General features: G+C 38.5%; 2 protein-coding genes across 4 annotated transcripts; one reads left to right on the top strand and one right to left on the bottom strand.

Moving 5' to 3' along the window:
- Positions 1–1173: 1173 nt before the first annotated feature.
- LOC124298497 (sperm-tail PG-rich repeat-containing protein 2-like) lies at positions 1174–6672 on the bottom strand. Its single transcript, XM_046750591.1, has 8 exons — positions 6522–6672; positions 6218–6442; positions 5969–6085; positions 5599–5743; positions 5295–5533; positions 2055–2208; positions 1529–1650; positions 1174–1393 (listed from the first exon to the last, which is right to left on the bottom strand). The coding sequence occupies exons 1-8, from the start codon at positions 6648–6650 to the stop codon at positions 1199–1201; spliced, it is 1326 nt and encodes a 441-aa protein (XP_046606547.1). The 5' UTR covers positions 6651–6672; the 3' UTR covers positions 1174–1198.
- Positions 6673–11752: 5080 nt separating this feature from the next.
- LOC124298307 (protocadherin Fat 3-like) lies at positions 11753–20483 on the top strand. 3 transcript variants are annotated; one of them, XM_046750151.1, is made up of 18 exons: positions 11753–11893; positions 13031–13284; positions 13384–13443; positions 13529–13843; positions 14073–14207; positions 14390–14486; positions 14753–14868; positions 14944–15112; positions 15255–15455; positions 15526–15855; positions 15942–16238; positions 16420–16769; positions 17141–17607; positions 17689–17883; positions 17979–18056; positions 18591–18638; positions 19050–19205; positions 20231–20483. In XM_046750151.1, exons 1-18 carry the CDS (start codon positions 11821–11823, stop codon positions 20307–20309), a joined length of 3420 nt encoding a protein of 1139 aa, XP_046606107.1. In that variant the 5' UTR covers positions 11753–11820; the 3' UTR covers positions 20310–20483. The 3 variants fall into 3 exon arrangements, with proteins under 3 accessions (XP_046606107.1, XP_046606115.1, XP_046606125.1); XM_046750159.1 differs by lacking the exon at positions 19050–19205; XM_046750169.1 differs by lacking the exons at positions 18591–18638; positions 19050–19205.
- Positions 20484–21481: the final 998 nt, after the last annotated feature.

The following is a 21481-nucleotide window of genomic DNA, read 5'->3' as shown; positions in this document are numbered from 1 at the left end:
TTCCCTGCGAGATTGCTGGTCGCAATGATTTATTGACCTCTCAGATCATTTCGATGACCTTGATTCCTCCGAATCAAGGAGCAGCACGATGTCGATAAAAACTGATATCCAAAGTAGAGTGGTGCAATACCATATTAGCTGTTTAACCCAATTACCGCCAACTGTCTAAAGCTTGCCTGTTCTCGCTCGTTATGACCATCGATATATTGTTATTAGACTTACCAGGAATCTATTATATTTTGCGGTGTCAGGGTGAAATCACGGCAGTAGGGTTAATCCTCTTTATCCTGTGGACTAGTCCCCCTTCTAATATGTGTAACAAGTATAAGGGCCGCTGGGTCTCCAACGAGCTTTTCTGTTTAATCCTTCAACCTTTCAATAATGACGCCCTCTCTCTCGCCTGAACAAATTTACGTTACATCGTATATCGAGTACACAATCGTCTGGTTGAGAAATACTGAAAAACGTTTTCGGTTAATTGGATGTTTTGTTCAACACTCACCTGTCCTTGATATTCAATATGCATTTCAGCACCGACCAGTGACGCAGCTTCAAGCCTGTGACAACCCTAGTTTAAAGTGCTATACAAAGGACACCGATTTTGATTTCAGTATGAATCGGGTTGCGGGCTAGGGTAAGTGGCAGATACTTCAACTTTTGTCCAGTATTGATCGAGTGCCTTCTTTCTTGAAGAGGCACAATGGGCATCTTCACCCGCAGGGGGGGGATCGCGCCCGTACGCGCTATCACGGGGTGAATCACACCCCATATTGAGTAGCTCCTGACTGACGTTATCAGCCGTTCCTTGTCCCACACTGTCTCGTTCCCTGGTGCGTTTTTTGTTAATTAAATTGCCCCACTCGGGAGGGGGGCCTTTACTGCAGCCATAAAGTAAGAAATTCGGGGCTGTACTCGTTAGGCAATTTTTTTCTCTTTTCACTCTATCTGAGAGTTCGAGTTTTTCAAAACTTCTGGCATCTGGATCATCTGGCAATGCATCAAATTTTGATCAAGCGTGACAGTATAATTCTATGTCTGCAATCGATTCAAAATCAAAGTGTAGTTGTAAATTGATTTATTTTATCAACAATTGAATTATACAAATATTTCGTAATGTCATTGTTAAAAAAAGCACTTCGGCGAAAGAAAAATGTAAAAAAAGAAATGATCAAATCGTATGTGTAAAAAAAAGGAGGCACTAATGTCTGTGCGAGTTGCAGAATGCGTGGTTCTTCTCTGCAACGGCTTTGCTGAATGAACGGAGAATTTTTTTCGTCCTCAGTCGACGTACCCAGGGGATTTCGGGTGGTTGTAAATCCTTCAGCACTTTTGGCTTACCAAGAGTGACGTTAAAGTGTCTCTGCAGAATTGAAGACGCCGAATACGGATGAAGCTAAACACAGAAAATGTGGTTGACATGTGTGGGCGACACGTGTGATGCGCATATTTATCATAACTAGAATTTAATGCGCGCTGATTGAAATAGGATAAGGAAGACAGCGGTGGAACTTTACGAATTTTGACTTACACAGTAATCCTGTGGTCCTGGACCCGTTTCCGTAACCGCCTTCCTGAATCTTCGCCCGTGGGCAATCGAACCACCCTTCACATTCTTGGATATGTCTCCCCTCATGTTGGTCAAACCCGGACCTATTACTCGATACATACGGTTAAAATTTGCTCGATATCTCGATACGAGATCGTAAAAGCTACGTCAGTCAAAGGGAATCACCCTCCATCGCGTGAGTATAGATGTTAGATTCCATACAATATTTGATTATTATCAACCACACTTTTTTCATATTCGTCATATAACAGTATTCGCATGAAATTTACGCTGAACGTATTATAAATTTCAACCTCTTACTCCTTCTTCCTCAAAGAAGAAAGGAGAATAAGGCAAGTTATTATAATATCCCAAAGATGAAACGTTGGGTTCTCACTATAAATGAAAAATTCGCATCTGAACGAGTCCAGAAGTTGTGCTGGCTTATTAAGAACAACCAGATTCACCATCTATTTTTTTTTCTTATATGCGTAGATAAGTTTCTTACCAGGGACGTTTATGTCCATCCAGTTCGGTACATCCGGCATACGAATTTGCTTCGAATTAAATGGCGCATCATCAGGACATTTCAGAAATTCGCAAGGCTTGTGACACGCATTGTACGCCGTTGCTACATCGTAAGCATTTGGTGCCACTGACTCCTGTTCATTAAAAACATATTTAAGATATTTAACAATTCTAATTAGTACCCAAATTAAAATTATTCCTTGCAATACTATTGTAATCATGAGTTTTTCAATTTTTTTTTTTTATTTTCTGCAAATAACAACCTGGAAACAGTCGATTGACTTAACACGACAGCATCTCTACGTCTTGGGCAATATACTAAATAGTCAAAGCTTGAAGATAAATATTTTTAAATGTGATCATATACTTCTGAAAAAAATGAATGTTCGGCTGAGGGAACAAGTGAACAAAGAATCTTGGAATTTTGGAACATTGTTACTTGTCTCATAATCTTGAATTATATGAACGTTTTCTTTCCATTTTCAAGCTGGGAAATGAACGACGATGGTCTAGTAAAGAGTGAAAATGTGAAAGAGGCTAAGTGCCAATTGCTGGAAATATGAATATCCCCTTTCACAGATCAATTATATCAGCGATGTGACATATGAGGTAACACTTTCATAGGATAACCTAATTTTTATTATTAAAAATTGGCACTTAGCAACTCTCTTCTCCATTAAATATTTCGGAGCGGCGCAAATATCGGCCAGCAAGTTTTTAAATATATTCTCGTGAACAAAAAATGTTTCAACCAACGAAATATTCACGCTCACGCAAGAATCGCAGGCAATTAAGGCAAACCTATGTAATTATTATTTCAAATAATTGGCACTTAGCAATTCTCTTTTCCATTAAATATTTTAGAGCTGTGCAAATGTCAGCCAAGTTTTTAGATATACTCTCGTGAGGGAAAAATGTTTCAACCAACGAAATATTCGCGCTCACGCAAGAATCGCAGACAATTAATGCGAACCGACGAAAAGTGGGCACGATTGTTCACCGCCTTCCATTTGGCGGTTAATCGAACGCGGACAACCGCGACGCTCATAACTCAAAGTCCCGGAAATGACATTCTGTGCGTTTTCGGTTCAGCATGTGTGGGTATATATACTGTTCTACGCGCTAAGGTCATTTCCATATTCTAGTGTGAGTTTCACGTCAATATAGGTACGCGTGCAGAGAAATCACTTCCAGTTCACCGATCCGGAAATTCGAGCCAATTCTCTGTGTCGATGTCTCCCTTGCTACTCGTCTATCTCTATCTCTCTCTCTCTCTTTCACTACCCTATATTCCATTCGCTCCACCTCTGTTTTTCTCTGCCTCCCTACATTCGCACGTGATTCGCACGATTCCTGCAGCCGATGGGCGAGATATTTCTCTCTGCATTGCGTATAGCAACCAGTATACTGCAGGTGAGTACCTACAAATACTCGATCAAATATACGAGTTCAAAAATATTTTTTAAACATCTCAAAGAATTTTTTCTCTCCTAGACCCAAGATCCAACTGTGAAATCTTTACTTTTTAACAACATCGATGATCTGGTATTATTTAGAAAATATGAGTGTTGAGTACCTGAAAACACTACAGCATGGCTATAAAAATCGAAACGAAGAAATAAAAAACATAAAAATTGGCATTGGAATAAATCGTTCAAAATTCTGACAAACCCAGATGTCACCGTTAGAAAAAGTGCAGAGGAAGCTTCTCCTTGTTTAAGATGTATCAGGTGGACGTGTATATATGTACGGATGTTCGAATACCGCGCCCTGATCCAGACAGCGAAGAAATGCGACACCGTTAATTTAACAAGACACAATTATAGTGGAATAGCCGGTTTATCGATTAGCGCTTATCGGCAGGTTTAGTTGGAACATTTATATGGGCAGGCTAGCCCAGCGATAGCCCATGGACACCGTCCGGACGATCGAATGGAGGGAAAGCCGGTGCGGCGCCCTCTCAATTAACGGCGAAATTGCATCCCGGTATCGGCTACCTCAGATAGATGCATCGCCTGACTTATTACCACTAGACTGACCCTAATTAGTCGAATATTGATGGTCTCCCTCCATGTTACGGTTATAATTATTAATCCTTAGTGAAACTCGAAGATTCGCGGAATTGCGTTGCGATTGCAAGAATTACGCACACGCTCTATACGAAACCAACTCCGGATATGAAAACCAGTACAATCCAACCATAAGACCAATTGCAAGGGACCAAGGAACTTGGTTCCACATTACTATTCAATCAGCCCATAATACAAGGTTTGTAATTGCGAAACATGGTAACATTTTTTCAATTTTTGAAAGTGGCGTCTAAGAATCTAAACATAACGCATGATGTTCGAAATTGACGAAGGAGATTAACGTGAATTCAACTTTTTTGTCTTTGAAATAGTGAAGTTGGCTATGCTTGGTTTTAATTTGCAAGCCATTCAAGAATATGTCAAAGAATCGACATGAGTACAAAATTTAAAATCAACTTGCAAAAACGTGTAATGTCAATACAAGCATTTCAGGATAGTGAAAATCAAGAATTTCTTCATCCCAAGAAGTTGTAAAATTTTTATAAAATCACACTTCAAGTAAATTGTCGCATTATTGCCAAAACATTGTAAATCGTCTTTGACCAATTAAAGCTGCAAAATTATTTTCAAGGGCATAACTCCGGAAATATCCCAAACTAACCGGTTCCAAGTTACAAGCCTTTGCCGTGTAGCCGCAGAATTATTTCCGACAACATCAATTCGTGTACATGCTAAGACATATTATAAAATTCGCAAACCATTCAGTTCTACCTCCATACCCAGCAATTAAATTGTAATTATACGTAGCTTATAAAGAGGTTTCAGATGGTACACGTTAAGCACCCTCGCTCAGTTGGACTGTCCAAAACTTCGGTTAATTACACTCTCTTTGACTCGTGTAATTAGGGGCGCCTCGAGAGCTACTCGTGACATAGTAATTATGCACCTGTTTTTCATTTGCGCTTCCGTTTCAAAGACTACCAGACACCTGGCTTCGCTGCCCAAGAACTTCTTTCCATTTTCTCGCGAGTTCTGACAAGCTACCGAGAGTCGATAACCTCGGTCTCTTCCACAAATTTATCACCCACCGCTTACTTACTGGCGATACACACTCCGTGGAAAACCAATCCCAGCATGGCAAGTTATTCAAAGTAATTTAATATGTACTAGACTCCACCTGTTTTACTGACTTTTTGTGTATACTTGAACCGTTTCGTGGTTGACTTGAATACCGAGTGATGTACCGACTTTGGAGTTACTTTTCTGTCCATATCCGTTGGGTACTTGTCCGGTCCGGGACCATCCGAACCGACGAGAGCTGAGGTCCTGCTAACCGACGAGTTGAAACCCAACTTGACGTAGTTTCTCCGGCACTTTTTGCACGCTTCATAAGCCAGACCATCGTTTGGTGGAAAATATTCTCCTGGCCCTGATAAACATGAATGAAAATTTATTTCAAGAGCTAGAGAATCGCTAAAGAAACACGACTTTTACCTGGCGATAACGTGCCGTCAGCTGACTTGAAACGCGATGCCAGGGATCCAAATGGCGCGGATATTATCGAACCAGGACAGCATTTTCTTTTCATTGGATTGTACGAACCAGGGGCTGGATTCTCGTCGGTGACGTTCACGAACCTCTGCAAATGCAACGATAAGTAATTCAAGAAATTGTTTTAGGTGTACGACCAGAGGATACGTGATACCAGAAGAATGACAATTGGTGATTATTCCAAGAGTGGTAGTGATTTATTGCGACAAGACTCCACCATGAACATATTCTCTTTCGCAAAACACCTCCGGTTTTTAAAAACCAACCCGCTTAAAGGGAAAATTTATGTTTCAGCAACTTGACTTGGGCAAACCTTGGCGCCTTGTCCAAACGGAGGTGGCTTAAAAATGTACTCTTGGCACTCGCAGGAGATTTCTTGAGTATCGAACGGGCTTTTCGGGATGGCGTATGCATTGGGTGCTGGGTGGCCCTACGGTTCAAGATGGATGAAGGTGAGTCGGTAAGTTGCCAATCTAAGGATATACGATGTCTGATAACCCGGAAATCGATCACAGAATGATGAGATAACAATTCTAAACCAGAAGTGAAACCAATCTTTGACCTCCCGCAAGTTTTTCGTGAACACAGCTTCGATGTATCGCGTTTGTTTGCAAGTCTTCCTCCTCGACTCCCTCAGCTTTTCCGCCAGTAGTTTTCCAGGGTTTTCAGGTTTCTGCAAATCGTATGTTCCAGGTCCCGCACCACAAGAGAGTCTGGAGTTATCATCCCTACCGGTCATACGGCTCCAAAAGTTTCCCTTGTATGTCCGGGTGGTCAAATTAGCTTCCTAAAACAAACAGTATTTTACTTAAGATTCATTCATCATTAATACGACATACTGTCGACCATAAATCTCAGTCGCGCACCTCTCTGGGAATGTCGTAAAAGAGCGAAGGCTCGTTTTCATCCGGTAAATTTTTCACCAAACAACCAAAGTTGTTTACATCGTATCCGTTCGCGTCTCGATGCGTTGGTACAGACACTGCACTTGCCATGATTGATCGTGGTGGTGGTCCCAAGTACAGCTTAAACCAGCGAAAGAACACTGAAAAACTAGTACAGGCTCCTTTTTTACCGTCCCAAGATAACTGAAATTGGTATTTACCGCTCCAGGAGCACCCCGCCATGTTCCTGGGTGAGTCCGCTGCTTGGGAGGCGATCGTTTGAACACATCATCCGGCAGTCTATAGTTGCCAGGCCCAGGGCCATACTGAGCTTGATCCTTCGACCGACTGTCGGTAAAGTCGATACTACAACCACCCTAAAGTAAGCATGGCAAATACTTTTTGTTGTCATCCAAAGCAAATTTTACAAGTAAATTTCCTTTCATGTGCCGAAGATTCGAATTGATAAACTGTTCTGTGTCCAAGCAGGATTAGATTGTATCAAATAAACGAGATATTGCGATATTATCGGATGATTTAATTGCGACGGGAATAATCTGAAAGTTAATGACGATGCACACTGAGATAAATATGTCATCGAATCGGACAAACCGGCAACCATCTCCTGACCTATCGAATATTCATTTTACAAGAATAAATACAAGGTAGAGCAACCTAGAAATACATGCTGAAATCGACCTCAGCTTATTTGCTCTAGCTGAATCTACGTGAATCAGTATCACAAATATCTTGTTTGTAACGGAGCAGGTACTGATTTATTTGACTCAATGAATATTTTTCTCTTGACGCAAGATTCAGGAGAATTTAGAATTTGATCAACGTACTGGTACATGCTTCTGAAATTCTTTTACGTTATAAGCTCCTGGCCCAGGGAAGCAAATTGCGTCTTTGGTCACAGATAACGTATTTCTCGTTGCACTTGACAGAAACGCATAGATGCCTTCTGTGAAGAATCAGGTGACCTGTTCTGAAAACTTTTTATAGATTGCATGGATTGATCATTTCTACGACTAAACAAAAGCCTTGAAATCGAAACTACGGATGATTTTTAGATCCGACAACCACAGAAACACAGACTCTGGTTTCAATGTTCGGACCGAATTTCGTAATTTGCGCGTACCTGGGTCTCTCGATTTTTTGAAAAGCTCAAGAGGCTCATAGGTTCCTGGTCCAACAACGGGGGGCGTTTGTCCTACAGAACTCAGGAATCTTGCACTTCTGTTGAAAGCCATTTCAGTAAAATTTAAACTGCAGAGTCAAACCTAGTCACATAACCTACAATCTCAAATTGTTATTTTAAAAATCAGTGCAATAATTGAAGTCTACACTGAAAGTCGTGTAACGAAGTAGCGCTGGATTTCACTGAAACGTTTGACTCGGCGAGTCAGTTGATCACTGAAAAAATATGTGATGATTTTTATCCAGAACATGTCAGACATTCGTAAAATATGTTAAATAGTATCTTACAATTCTTACTCTTTTTGGGAGTTGAAATCTCTTAAAACTTTTGCTTGTGATAAAGCTTATGATTGTGCTTGTAGGTTGGCTCTATAAAGTGCGAATAATTGATGAAAACACTGAACATACAACAAAATCTCACCTGCTTTAACGTGTTATTGGACGAATATTCCCAACCAAAATTGAATCTCGGTGAGAATATTGAACACAATCCCCGAAAATTCCAAAAAAATGCATAATCATTCAGAAAAATCAATGAATTCATTTTATATTAAATAAAAAAAATTACACTAGAGATTTTTTAAACAAATTTTTGTTTAAACAATTATTTAACAACTTTTTGGCATTGTTATTATTCAAATCGAATTATCTTATCAACTGGGTTATGATTGATTTTTTTCAGATTGTTATCTCATCGCAAAGTGTTCAATATTCTCACCGCAGCTCACTTTTGGTTGGGAATATCCGTCCAATAAGATCTTAAGGTTGCAATACGCTACTAACACTTGAGTCGGATGTTGTTCGTATCTTTACATCAATTTTCGAACTTTTTTTGAGCAAATCCGCAAACACAACTGCCAATACCATTATTTCTCAAAGTTTGAACCGATTTCATTTTACTAAAGATAAATGAAGTGTAAAATACGAATTGAGCACTCCGATCCGCCCTTCACGAAACTTTGCGTTTCCGGAAATCATTTTTTTCTGATATACATTACACATTATTCTAAGTACTAAACATCATTTATTAAAGCTATCGATGCAAATCGGGCAATACTCTATTGTTGTTCAGCACATTTAAACGTCCCGAGAAATATCGAGACGGATCACCGTGTGTTAGTTAACTTGCACCGAACTTCAATCAAGAATTATCAACTCATACTCCACCTGAAATTCCAGTCTACTGAAAGTGGGGCTTTATTAATTAACCAGTCATCTGAGTTTGTAATACTGTGAATTATTTAGTTTGAATATTAAAGCTGAAGATGAAACGATGAGCTTCGCAAAGAGCTTCACGTATAATTTTGTAACATATTCACTTCTCCTCATTGATTATTCCAAACAAAGACTGCGTTTAACTACATTCAAAGCCTCGCGGCCGTATCATAACATTCTGCAATAATAAATTCAGTTTGAAGTCTCAAGCAAGTGCTGACAACGTGGATTAGCCCGCGATCGATTATATTCTTCTCACTTACAATTAGCACTCGATGATTTAATGCATCTTATTGTAACAATACGTCTGTAGCGTCACGGCGATATATATAAATTGTCCCAATATTCTACACGTGTACAAACCCGAAAGTGAACTTCTAACTGATTCTACGCGTGAACAACCATGAAATAGCGAATCATCGCATCAATCACATGCGTGATTAATATCCGTTATTGACTGCAGATGCAAAAGATATCCATTAGAAATTAATCTATCTGTTGGAAATAAATTTATTCTCCGATAGTATATTCCAGTGGTTATCTGTAACATATTTTGCAGTGCAAACAGTTGTACGTGATATCCTTCAATTAAAATACATTATGTTAAAACGCATGAGATATTCGATAGAACGTCCGTGTCTTACGATTAGCTAACGCCTTGCATGGCGTATCCTTTTTGGCCCCTTGCTTATATTAACGGTTTATTACGGTCTCGCAGACTAGCTCCAACATGCAATCTCAGGCTGCAATTTGAAGAGCCCAAGAGTATAACCATACCACAAAATTCGTCTACACGTATTGTAAATCGACTTATCGCTGTATAACAAAGAAAGTAGATACCGAACATTTGACATGTATTATACATCACATTGATTATCCACAATTCTGGCAGATCAATTCCCCATCTTTAAATACATCATTCATGTCGGTAGATAAAAGTCTGAATAACCTTCTTCACAATTTGACAAATTATCATTCAGACAGCAGAAAAACGAAGACACCGTTAAGTTCATATCAAGAACCCGAATATTATACAGATTGGGCTAAGTTAACTTAGAACGAGGATGATCTATGTGGGCTTGACAGTCTACGAGATAAGCTTTCTGTACAATAATCCTTACTCCTAATCTCCTCACCGATGAGGCGATGCTTAGTAAGAATTTTACGACTAGCTGACTGTATCCAAAAAACCATACAATAATATTTTGGCCCTTTACATTGTTGGATAATGGAATCACAACACGATAATCGAATTTTTAGTTAAACGAATGATCCCTTTTATAAAAAAGTCATGAATCCTCAAAACTTGATGTCAGAGTGTAATTGTTGAAGCACCTTAAAAGCCACAGTGATTGGCTCGTACCGTGATCGTGAGATAAAGTACCAATGTCGTTTTTGAAGCATTGTAAAAACGTGATCGTTGGTTGTATTGGCAGAGCTGTCGGTCGTTCTGTCAGTATTCGGTGTAATCTGTTGGTAGAATATCTTTCAGCTGTCCAACGAAGCTGCACCTCTAAGAATGCACATTTCAACTTTGAAGTGTGAAAATACTAAATTGAATATTGTTTGAGCTGCAAAACGAAACTGGATCTCTAATACCGTGAAGGTGAGTTAATCAACGTCAGATAAATTCCAGGCGAACATATGGTTTGCCTTCATTTATGATAATTAATTCACGTCCGTTTTATTGGTATTCTATTATTAATTTAGTGAAGAGATAGTGCACGAAGATAACGGCTAATCCACTAAAATTTGGCGAAGTAATCTCGTAATCACTCACAACTCTGCTGATTCGACGGTTAAATCTATCACAGTATTTGAAACCGCAGTCGCTGTCTTCGGTGCAGTGTGGTTGTATTGCGTGACGTAATGGTAGGGTGAAAAATAAAAGTTACCTCATTTTTTGAATCCTTTCAACAAAAAAAGCATTAACGAATGGTTTCTATATGTCTATGATAAATAGCTTTCGTCCCTTCAATGTTCAATATAGTTTGGATAAAGATATCATGAGAATGGGAGGTTGTAAATTTGCAAAATCGCCGATACCGTTACGTTGTGAAATACGAATTATTATATATTGCAAATTATGTTGAAGAATTTATTACGTAAAAATAAAGATGATCGAGTATTTGGAAATGAGAACAAAAATGCAAAACTCGAAAAACATGGTGAAATGAAATTTGATAACAAGGAAAACCGAAAGCAATTGGTATTAAAGAGAAAGGTAGAAAGGAGACAACAAATTATTTTGTCGAAAATATTTCTTTCGTGTGTCTGTCAATTAACATTTTTGAACGTCGAAAAGTTCAACGTACAACGTAGTCTCGAAGCAGCAATATAAAAGTTAAGAAAATTCAAAAAAGGTAGGACTATGTCGCGAATGAAAAAATTACATATAGTTCAAAATCAATTTACTTCATAACGAAAGTTCATTTTTATTCGTTATAATCGTCTCATTAATAATCCGAATAAAATTGACAAAAAATTGGAAACTGAAACACGAAAATTAGAATCTTGATACCTTCAAAGTATCGTACATAGACAGGATAAGCATATCTGTTATTACCCACCCATTAAAGTGAGATGGAAAAGCACTTAATAAAATTAAATCCGGGACAACATTAGGCGGTGTAAAAATTAGTCTATATATGTATACACACAGAGTCAATGTTACTCTACCGATTATCGAGTCTAATTTTTATCGCCCGTGACAAAGACCTTATCACTATCGATGCTTAGATACGGAGATGGCTGTTTGTGGTCAGCTCTCAGTGTATCAGTCTAATCGTTACACTTCGACAAAGCAAACCGACGACGACGGTTTTCTTACAATACTATAGTGACAGTTTTATGTCAAAGAAGCGCGATGAGTATCCTTCATCGGATATCCGTCATTGCGATATGTGCCAGTTTCATCTACGCGGCTAATGGACAGGCCAGTAAGCAAAATATGTGTTGTGCAATTTTGTTAATCGTAGTCAACTATACTTCGTGTAATCAGTCTTACAGTGGGGAGGAATTTTTATAAGAATTATTATCAGTTCTATCAAATTACGGTGCATTTTGTTGCATCCCTGTCTGAAACTCTTGGTGGAGTATAACGTGAGGATATAAAAGGATGCAACCAAGCAACTAACAATAAGTAGAACGAGACAGTTCTTCATCTACTTGTTCCTTACTAGTTATATCCGTAGCCTACAATATTTTGTGATGTAAATATGTATATCGAGGGGTCACGTCAACGGATTAGACCTTCGGACTGTCAATCCTGACGACAAAGCAAGCTACAGTGTCGGATAAAATATTACACCTATTAATGAACGTGTATACCGATTATACGGATTATCCAAACTTACTCGCAACGAACTCTACTTCGTAAATCGGAAAAAATACAACTCGACATCATATTTTAAATCACGAGTTTATTTTCAGCAGTTTCAGAATACAGTTGCTTATCAAGTTAACAAATGATTAGATAAGATTTAATAAACTCATAACGGAAGTATGAGTAAAATTTAGATTCATTGTTATCGTCTACAATTTTTTTTCTCACGCACCTGAGTCAGTACCCTCTGATGCCGGCAAATTCTGAAAAACGAAATTCATGTGGGTTACCACATGTAACACCCTAAATACTTCCTATAATTACCACAGTTTCACTTATCTCATACGGAACAAATTTTAATCACAGTCGTAGATTAAATCAAAGTTGGAATTTTAAAAGCTCTTCATGCGAGAGAGTTAGATATTTTCATCGATTAATAAATATAAGGAATTCAAATGTGAGACATATAAGTCTTGTGAAATTTAAATCGAAATAAAGCCTTTTAGGGTATACTTTTATTTTTGTTAATCCGTTTAAATGGATATGCATGCTTGAAAATTGCTGATACGACGATTCGTCGATAATTTATCCCTACGCGTTTCGACCAGATGAAGTCACACTTAATTATAAACTAACGCGTCATGTGCTCACGAAAGCACACTTGAAAAATAATTCAGTCTGTTTTCGTTATGTGATTTAAATCTTTCATACTCATAAAAGTTATTGAGACGATCACCCGATACTATTTCAGCTTGTGCGCTGTCATATGAAAATGGAACGGAACTGTCGGATACGTATTGGAGTTTTGGATTCGTTCTGGACGCTATAGATGACACGTCTGAATCAGGAACGGTTCTGCTTAATATGACGGCTTCTTCGATTACAAGTATTAGCACTATTGTGGCTGATAGTGACAGTGGGTACTTCTACATGCAGCCGGTTCTGGAAGACGGACAATTCATCGTAACCCTGACCGACTACTTTTCACAATACGAAGAGCTCGAGGTAGCAGTCAATCCTCAAATTTGAGAACAACATAGCATTACAATATAATTCATATCCGTCCGTCTTGCCAATCTTTTTTATTTATTCTCAATGTTTTAGTCCACAACGACGATGCTCGTCACTATAACATTCGTATGTTCAGTCAACACCCGATCACTAGTAAGTCTGATGATGCGGTATCCGATTTTCTATCAACGGCACACTTTGAAACTCATTAACACATCTCTTCTCGAATTGCCGTCAGGAAATCTATCAACCGATAACGGACACAAACAACAACTATCCCGAGTTCCAGGATGCTCCTTATACTTACGAGCTTCCAATGCCTTTCCCATCAGGATTCTCTGTACAACTATTCGGTACAATTTCTGCTAAGGACATCGATCTCACGAATACGAATATCAGTTTCACTTTAAACTCTTCTGATCCCAATGCTAATGGGTTTTCTGCATCGTGGTTATCTCAAGATACATCAGATACCAAACTACATTATGCTCAGCTATTGACTACGGCTCTTCTAAATATCGAAGAAGATGTAACTTTCAAGATTTACGCAACGGTAATCCACTAAAAAAATCTAGCATCCATTAACCCTTTGTTATGTTACGCAAGAATGAGAAACATTGCAGCGATCGAAATTTCCCAGGCCAAGGAATGCACGCTGCTCCTCGATTCCGTTTAGTATCAGATGGAAAAGACTTATACTTGTTAATATTTTAATTTGGATTGTTCACATGTGGCGCACTCAAACAGCTCGACGTGTTTTACATGAATTCGATTCATTGCAGGATACCGGTACACCTGCTTTGACTTCTGAAACGAACATTACTATCAGCGTGGATGAAGAAAACAGTACTCCCTCTAGTCCAATATTCACGTATCCGATTTACATCTCGGATCTCTCCGGTCTCACTTTCGAAGAGGTACTGGAAACACCGGATTATTCATTCATGTTCTCGTTCACTATTGCACTCACGCTATTACATTCACACTCAAAATATTATTTTGATCAAAGATTCTGAGGTTTTTTCTCAACCGTTGATCAATTGAATCGCATTATTTGTTCACGTGTACTTCCAATCGTTACTTATCTTAAAATTTTCAGGCAAATGGCACAACGGTGGTCTTCAATCAAGGCGACATCACCTTGAGTCAAGGAGCCAGTAATACAACGTCATTCACAATCGTTGACAATATAGGGAGTAAGTTGAATCAAAAAAAAATTAACCATGTAGATTATGGATAAGTTATCTTCCAAATGAAGAAAGAAAGTCTCCGACCTTATCGAATCTGGATCATAAACACATCGGGATCCAGCACTCAATGTGGATTCGTCATACTCATTACTCTGAAACATGCTATGCGCATTGCGGGACCGATAATTTGATTAACGCCATGAATAAATTAACATCAACGTCACCAGTTGAAGATAGCAATCTGATAAAGCTAATACAGCGTACAATCGCAGGTTACGAAGACAATTTCCTGATCACCGTTAGTGAAGACTACACCACCATTAGCATAACTCTGCAGAATGTGACTGATGAATTTCTTGCTGAATACTACGTCATCCTAACTCTAACTGTGAGTATAGAGTAACGTTATTCCGTAAGTTAAAAAGTCTCACTTATTTGAAATTTAAAACATATATATTTCCAGGCAGTAAGAACTGGCGCCACAGATACGGGAATAACCATTTTGCACATTGCTTTACCCGGAATTGTTTCTACGGAATGCAGTTCAACTACAACAGGAGAAAGTACGACCATTGTCACTTCAACGGTGGGATCCACAGCAACTATTTCAGCAGTGACAAGTGAAACAGAATGTAAGAATTTCAATTACTCACAGATGAATTTTATTGTCATTTGAAAATATCCGTGTCTCATACCTATATGATGATAGTACTACCGATTTTTTGAGAACATAATGAACGATGAGGTTACGCAGTAAATTCCTACTTTATTCAGCAACGACAGCAACTACCACAATCACTGAATGCCCGACGATCACCACGGACGAATGTGTCTGCGATTTTTCCACGACAGTTACGTCTGCATACGAAAACACCTATACGATGACTACTGACGGAAGTGAAAATTCAACAACGACCAGTACCGGTGATGGCGTAACTGATACTACGGAAAGTGTTGCAACGGCCGCGACTACAGGTAATGAAAGAACATACCGAACATCGTTACGTTAACATCGGGATGGTATCATTCCATTTGCGGTTTTCAGTCGAAACGACCGAATGCCCGGTTGTAACTGTTACCCAAGAATGTGACTGCACTGAATCAACGGTGACTACATCCTACTCGGCTACAACTAACACAGAAGCAACTGATAGCTTAACCACAACCCTATCACCGGAAAATGAAACCACAACTTTGTCTACCGAAGATGGTACTACGGTTACGACAACCACGACTGTTACTCCTGGCTTGAGTTTCTCGAGTAGTAGCTACAGATTTGACAAGGACTCTACCTTCACTGGGGTTCTTATGACGCAAACAGCAGTGGCCACTAATGCTGAAGGAACCATTGTGTATTCTGTGTCTATTAACGATGGTAACATCTTCTCAACTTTGCAGACCACTTCCAAACAACTTTTGCAATCACACTCGTGAATCATTAACAGAACTTTTATATTGCAGACGATCTTTCCTCCAGGGTCATCATAGACAGCGACACTGCTGCATTAGAAGTTACAGCGGCAATCAGCCCGGGAGTTTACACATTCCAAATTTTAGCGACTATCGATGATTTGAGCCTAAGTACATCGGCAACCGTAATTCTTGTAATCAGCACGCTAACCGAGTGCAGTGGTGACATCGTATTTGGTTATGCTCTCCAGATTATCGAACTTGAAGAAGAGTCAGCCCATGAAAATATACTCCCACTCGATGATAATGGGTGCAACTATACTATTTATTCACAAACACCTAGCCAAGGTAATACTTCAATCATATAATTTTTATTACGATTCACTCTATGTCGTGAACTTTCACTCGGTTATATGTTTTATCATTACTAATGAATCTTGCATTAAAAAAAAAACGATGTTGACCTCTATTAACATGGGTATACCTTTTGGCATTTCCTACCAAATACTCTGACAATCTCCCGTTCCAGACTTATTTACTATTACCGGCAACTACCTCAACACGGTCGCCATTGACAGAGAGGCTTCATACTTCAGTAACATGACAGTGGCTCAAGTTCGTGTGATCATCGATGCGAGCTGTCCGAACGATACAGATGCTACGAACAACACGACGACTACCAGATCAAAACGAGACACGGAATATGAAGTCTTAACCGAGAACATCGCATATGAGCGCACCAGAACTATTTTGGTTGTCATTATCACAGACATAAACGACAATGCTCCTGTTTGGAATTCAAACACACCAACCTACATAGGGTTCCCTGGATACGAGCTGGCGCAACTTATTCTCGTTCCCTACGTCTATCAACTTGGGGTAAGTCTGAGTGGTCAACGTTTTCTTGACATTACCCCGTCTAGCTTTCAATGGTCTAATTTTTTCATTGTGCACGCATTCCAAGATATTAAGAGAAGGTAGGATGTTAGTATGGCTTCTAAATAGTTACTTATTTAATAAGAATTCTACTGCAGAAAAGATCACACTTCTTCCCATCGGTGAAGCTAACTGGCCATAACACCTTTTGACATCCAGTTGAACTTGATCACTTTTCAAGCACACTGACAATCATATTGAGAAAACAGATCTGTAATCGAAAATCAGCATTTGACTGTCATTCACAAACAATCTTTAATAATTATTCTTTTAATGAGAAATTTCTTAATTATTCTATAATATCCGTATTTCAGGCAACTGACGCCGACATTGATGATAATGCAATGGTTACGTACACTCTAGGAAGTGGTTCCGACGATGTATTCTACATCCACAACACGGATGGAACACTCTACATACAGCAGGGAGTCTACACCGAAGACGGTTACCAATTCACGGTCACCGCGACCGACGGCACCTTCGAAACATCAACAGATCTGACAGTTAGAACACTCGCGAGTAGCAATGTAGCTGTTCTATTCATCAGCGGTGGCCTTTTAGAAGATGTTGATTACATCGTAGAGGAGCTGAGCACGAGTACAGGATATTGGGTTCGAGCGCTCACTTCGGCTGTAATATCCGAAAGCGATGCTGCAAATTTCACCTCCTCAAAGTCACTCTCCAGCTGGACAAAAAGAGCAACCGATACCAATACCCTTCTTCGACTTGTCCTCTACGGACTGAATATCACCGAGCCTGTGGCCAGCGAAATTCTAGTCTCGTATGCATCGCGATCGTATTTGACTATATGCCGATTGCATAACGTTGTTCACATACTTAGACATTTCTTCTACTTTTACAGAACCGTCGAAAGTACTAACTTCACTTGGGGAATCAGCGACTTGGTGACATTGGAATCCATTCTAGCTGACAGTTCGGAATCCGGCATGTTGGCAGAATTCGATACTCGCGGTTATTGGGCGGCGATCATTGTACTATCAGTGCTTTTGTTATTACTCATAATTACCGCTGGTGTTGTATACTTCTTGTTCTGCAGGTATGTTTTGAATTTACAACCACAGCTAAAAACATCAGCTAACTTCGAATCGAAGCTGCTTTTACTCATTGTGAATACATTCATCACGTTTTTAGACCCAACAAATCCACGTCAGTGGAATCCGATGTCTCGTACAAGAACTTTGAGAATCGTCAATCAAACCAAAGTAACGGGTAAGTTACTGAGTATTGTTTTTCCTGCATTTTTCAAATGAATACGTGCAGTATGGCCTCAACGGTAGTTATCACTAGAAACAAAACCTTACAATTATACGTGTAATCCTAGAAAATTGAGCTTTGTAGTAAACCGTTGTTACTATTCTTGACTGATAATAATTGGTGAACAAAGTGATCCATCGTTATTTTGCAATTTATGTTTCTAAGTATTTTTAGAAAAGATGCATCGACTGTTGTATATTTTTAGAAAGTATGCGAAATTAGTTTTCGCGTTATTTTGTGAGTGATTCTTTTACAATTAAAAAAAAATATATTAAACTCGTGTTCGTACAAGTAGTCAAGGCTAAGCGTGGGAATTATTACGCGCGCTCATATACATAATCACAGTAATTACTATCAATCAGTTATATAAGCAGATTGTACCTTACTGTGAAATCTAGAGTCTACATAAGCCGATGCAGTAGTTAGTCCTAGATGAAGCTAGAAAACATTGCCTGTAATCTGATTACATATTGTTTCGTATTCTTGTAGAAGTTACTACGTGAAATCAGTAACCTTGAGCGAGTCACAGGATCATGTGTAAGCAAAACCCTAATATGTACATGTTTATTTTATGTTCCGCTTGTATTTGTTGGTTACAAAAGCTTACAATTCTTCAAGAATGTTCAAAAATCGTTCCAAGTATCAAACTGTTTTCTATTATTAATCAAAAATAGTTCTTAGAGTTGAAATATTTGTGGAACAGCCTTGCAGAGTTCAAAAGTAACTTGATTTTCTATTAAAATATTGATTTTGAAAAAAAAATCGTAATCAACGCTTATATTTCAAGATATATTTCGCAAACACGGGAAGCAGATCCTTTTTTGTTGCTTCAAATAATTTGTTCATATCAAATGTTATACACAAGATCGTATATTTGAATTTGATTAAAGTCTTACAATACGGAACAACTGTTCTCTTAATAACTATTCGTTTCAATTCCTGACGAAGATCGGAGTCTACAGACTCAACGAATGCTGAATGGGTTTTGAATCAAACGACAAAACCAGACAAATTATTCTTCGAAAATAACTGCTCATTCAGTACTCTGAAAGGAAGTAATGACGGCGATATTACAATCGTAACACGAAACGAGAGTAGACAAGAGTAAGTTGAAATACTATTGAAATGAAGTATGTCTCGCAAACGTCAAATGGTTTTCATCAATGTTTGTTCCACATCATTCATTTGCCTAAAAATGTTCTTCGTCCGTTTCGCTGTTTTTATAACAAGTGTCGCAGACAATCTCGGTGGCTGGGGGTAGCGTTTGTTTCTATCATGGTATTATTCAGCCAAATAGAAATAAGGTTTCATACAAATCAACACAACTGATGATTACAGAAATTCTTATAATACTCTCATAATCTTCGTCCATAGTTTCACTCACCTCAATTTGCTTAGTTTTGTACATATGATTATTTGTTTAGCTAAACTTTGCTTGGAATAGGACAAAACCAAAGATTTTATTCTGACACTTATATTAACTACTGCAAATTAATATTCAATTAACGGTATTAACTGATATGTTCAGTACAAGTCCATCCGCTAAATATACGAATTTTTTATACTCAAGGCAAATAAACTTGCAGTTCAGTCGGGTACTCATATTTTAGTGCAATTTTTTATCAAGAATAGAATAATATAGTTGACTTTAAAAACTTGTTCAACATTACACAGCGAACATGCAATGTTTCCGCGATGTAAATCAACACAAACCTTCGATTCTTCGAAAATATTCAAGTAACCACAATCGTACTTCTAATTTACTAAATAAGGAACAACACAGTACAATCCTTGTTTTTCATATACTAACTGTTTCCATATTCTTTCTTTTATGTTATTTATCAAGAACCAATGACGTCTACGTTATATGTATCTGAAGTTTCGATCGAAAGCTCAAATTGTCACTGATACTGAGTTTCAGTAAGCAGTTCTGTATAGGTCGCTGAAACCTGGTAAGCATGAAATGATGTACTTAAAGCTGGTAACTGATTTGTTGATTATTGGAACTCGGTATTGGTGATTGTTGAAGATTTTGTTCAAGCGTGAGCGATCGAAATTTCAGGTACATTTCGTTACGGCATTTTGAATTATTCCAGTTACTCATTTATTTTTTATACCTCACATTTCAGTACCTCACCTAATCTTACGAAAAGAAAATCAGTGGCATTCAGCAGCACCGTTGAAGAAATCGAAGTTGCCAGACTTTGATTGACTACCCCAAAGATATTATGCATAATCAAAATCATTTTGATGCGTTAAGTTAGTATATAAGAATAGATATGATAATTTTATCACCTAGTCTATACATTCGAATACTTGTAATATACTCATAATTAACGTTATAGTTATAGATACGCTATCAAAAACATTGTATTATGACTATTACTATATTCATTTCTTCCATTTCTATAAAGTTAATTAAGGATTTCATGCCTAATCGGGAAGTATCGACTGCACACACCAAAGTGTCAGCATAATCTGAAGTACGGCTTTATTGCGATGGGGAATCTGCCAGGTACTAATTATCACTCATAGCTTACTTCTGCATTAGCGGCTTAGCAACTGCCTCGAACGCAATAGAATCGGCAGTGTTCATAGAATGCAAGACGATTACATTACGACGCATTTAAATCAACTCTTTCAATTCATTGTCAATGCAGTATGAGTGCTCTGCATTCCTGGATGTTGATTGAATGAAAAACTACTCTACACCTTATGAGAAGTTGGTTAGGTTCCACCTTCGAAAGCTCAACATATGCAAGGGTGATACCGCGTTACACGGCATGCCTCATCCCCATGTGCCGTCAATTTTAATCTTCACAGATTGCATTGTCCTTCACATGTCTCCACGTGGATACGATCTGCCGGAACGCGCCGTTTTTGCAAGTTTGATGGACAGCGATGTATGCTTCCAGGTGTCAATCAAATTCGGTCACGAATCATCACATTATTTTCCCTGCTTCAATAAAATAAAAAAACTTTCAATGTCAAAGTATGAGACTTCGGGAAGAAGAATTATCACATTTTTGGTGAAATTAAATGTGTGATTTTCAACGGCCTATTCTAAAACGTCAGAACTCGGGCCGTTGGGAATATGTTTCACACCGAAGTCTAGAAGAGCTTAAGATGGTGTTAGTTGACCTTGCCCTTTTTTCCTGCGGGAGTCTTACATCCGTCGATTACACGTTGATATGTTTTTTACTCCAATAACGACGCTTGAACGACGCGGTCAGTTAATTAACTGGAGCGATGCGCCCGAAATTTGCTCCAGCCTCGTGACGTATAATATTCGGTAGGAGGAATGAAATTTTTACACACCACGAGAAGCAGTGCCTTGAACAAAAACACCTCAGGGGCACAGCATCCGAAATACAGCCTTT

This window comes from Neodiprion virginianus, chromosome 1, assembly GCF_021901495.1.
Source record: "Neodiprion virginianus isolate iyNeoVirg1 chromosome 1, iyNeoVirg1.1, whole genome shotgun sequence".
Taxonomy (NCBI): Eukaryota; Metazoa; Arthropoda; class Insecta; order Hymenoptera; family Diprionidae; genus Neodiprion; species Neodiprion virginianus.
The sequence above is the reverse complement of the archived record's forward strand: the minus strand, read 5'-3'. Positions and strand labels throughout refer to the sequence as shown.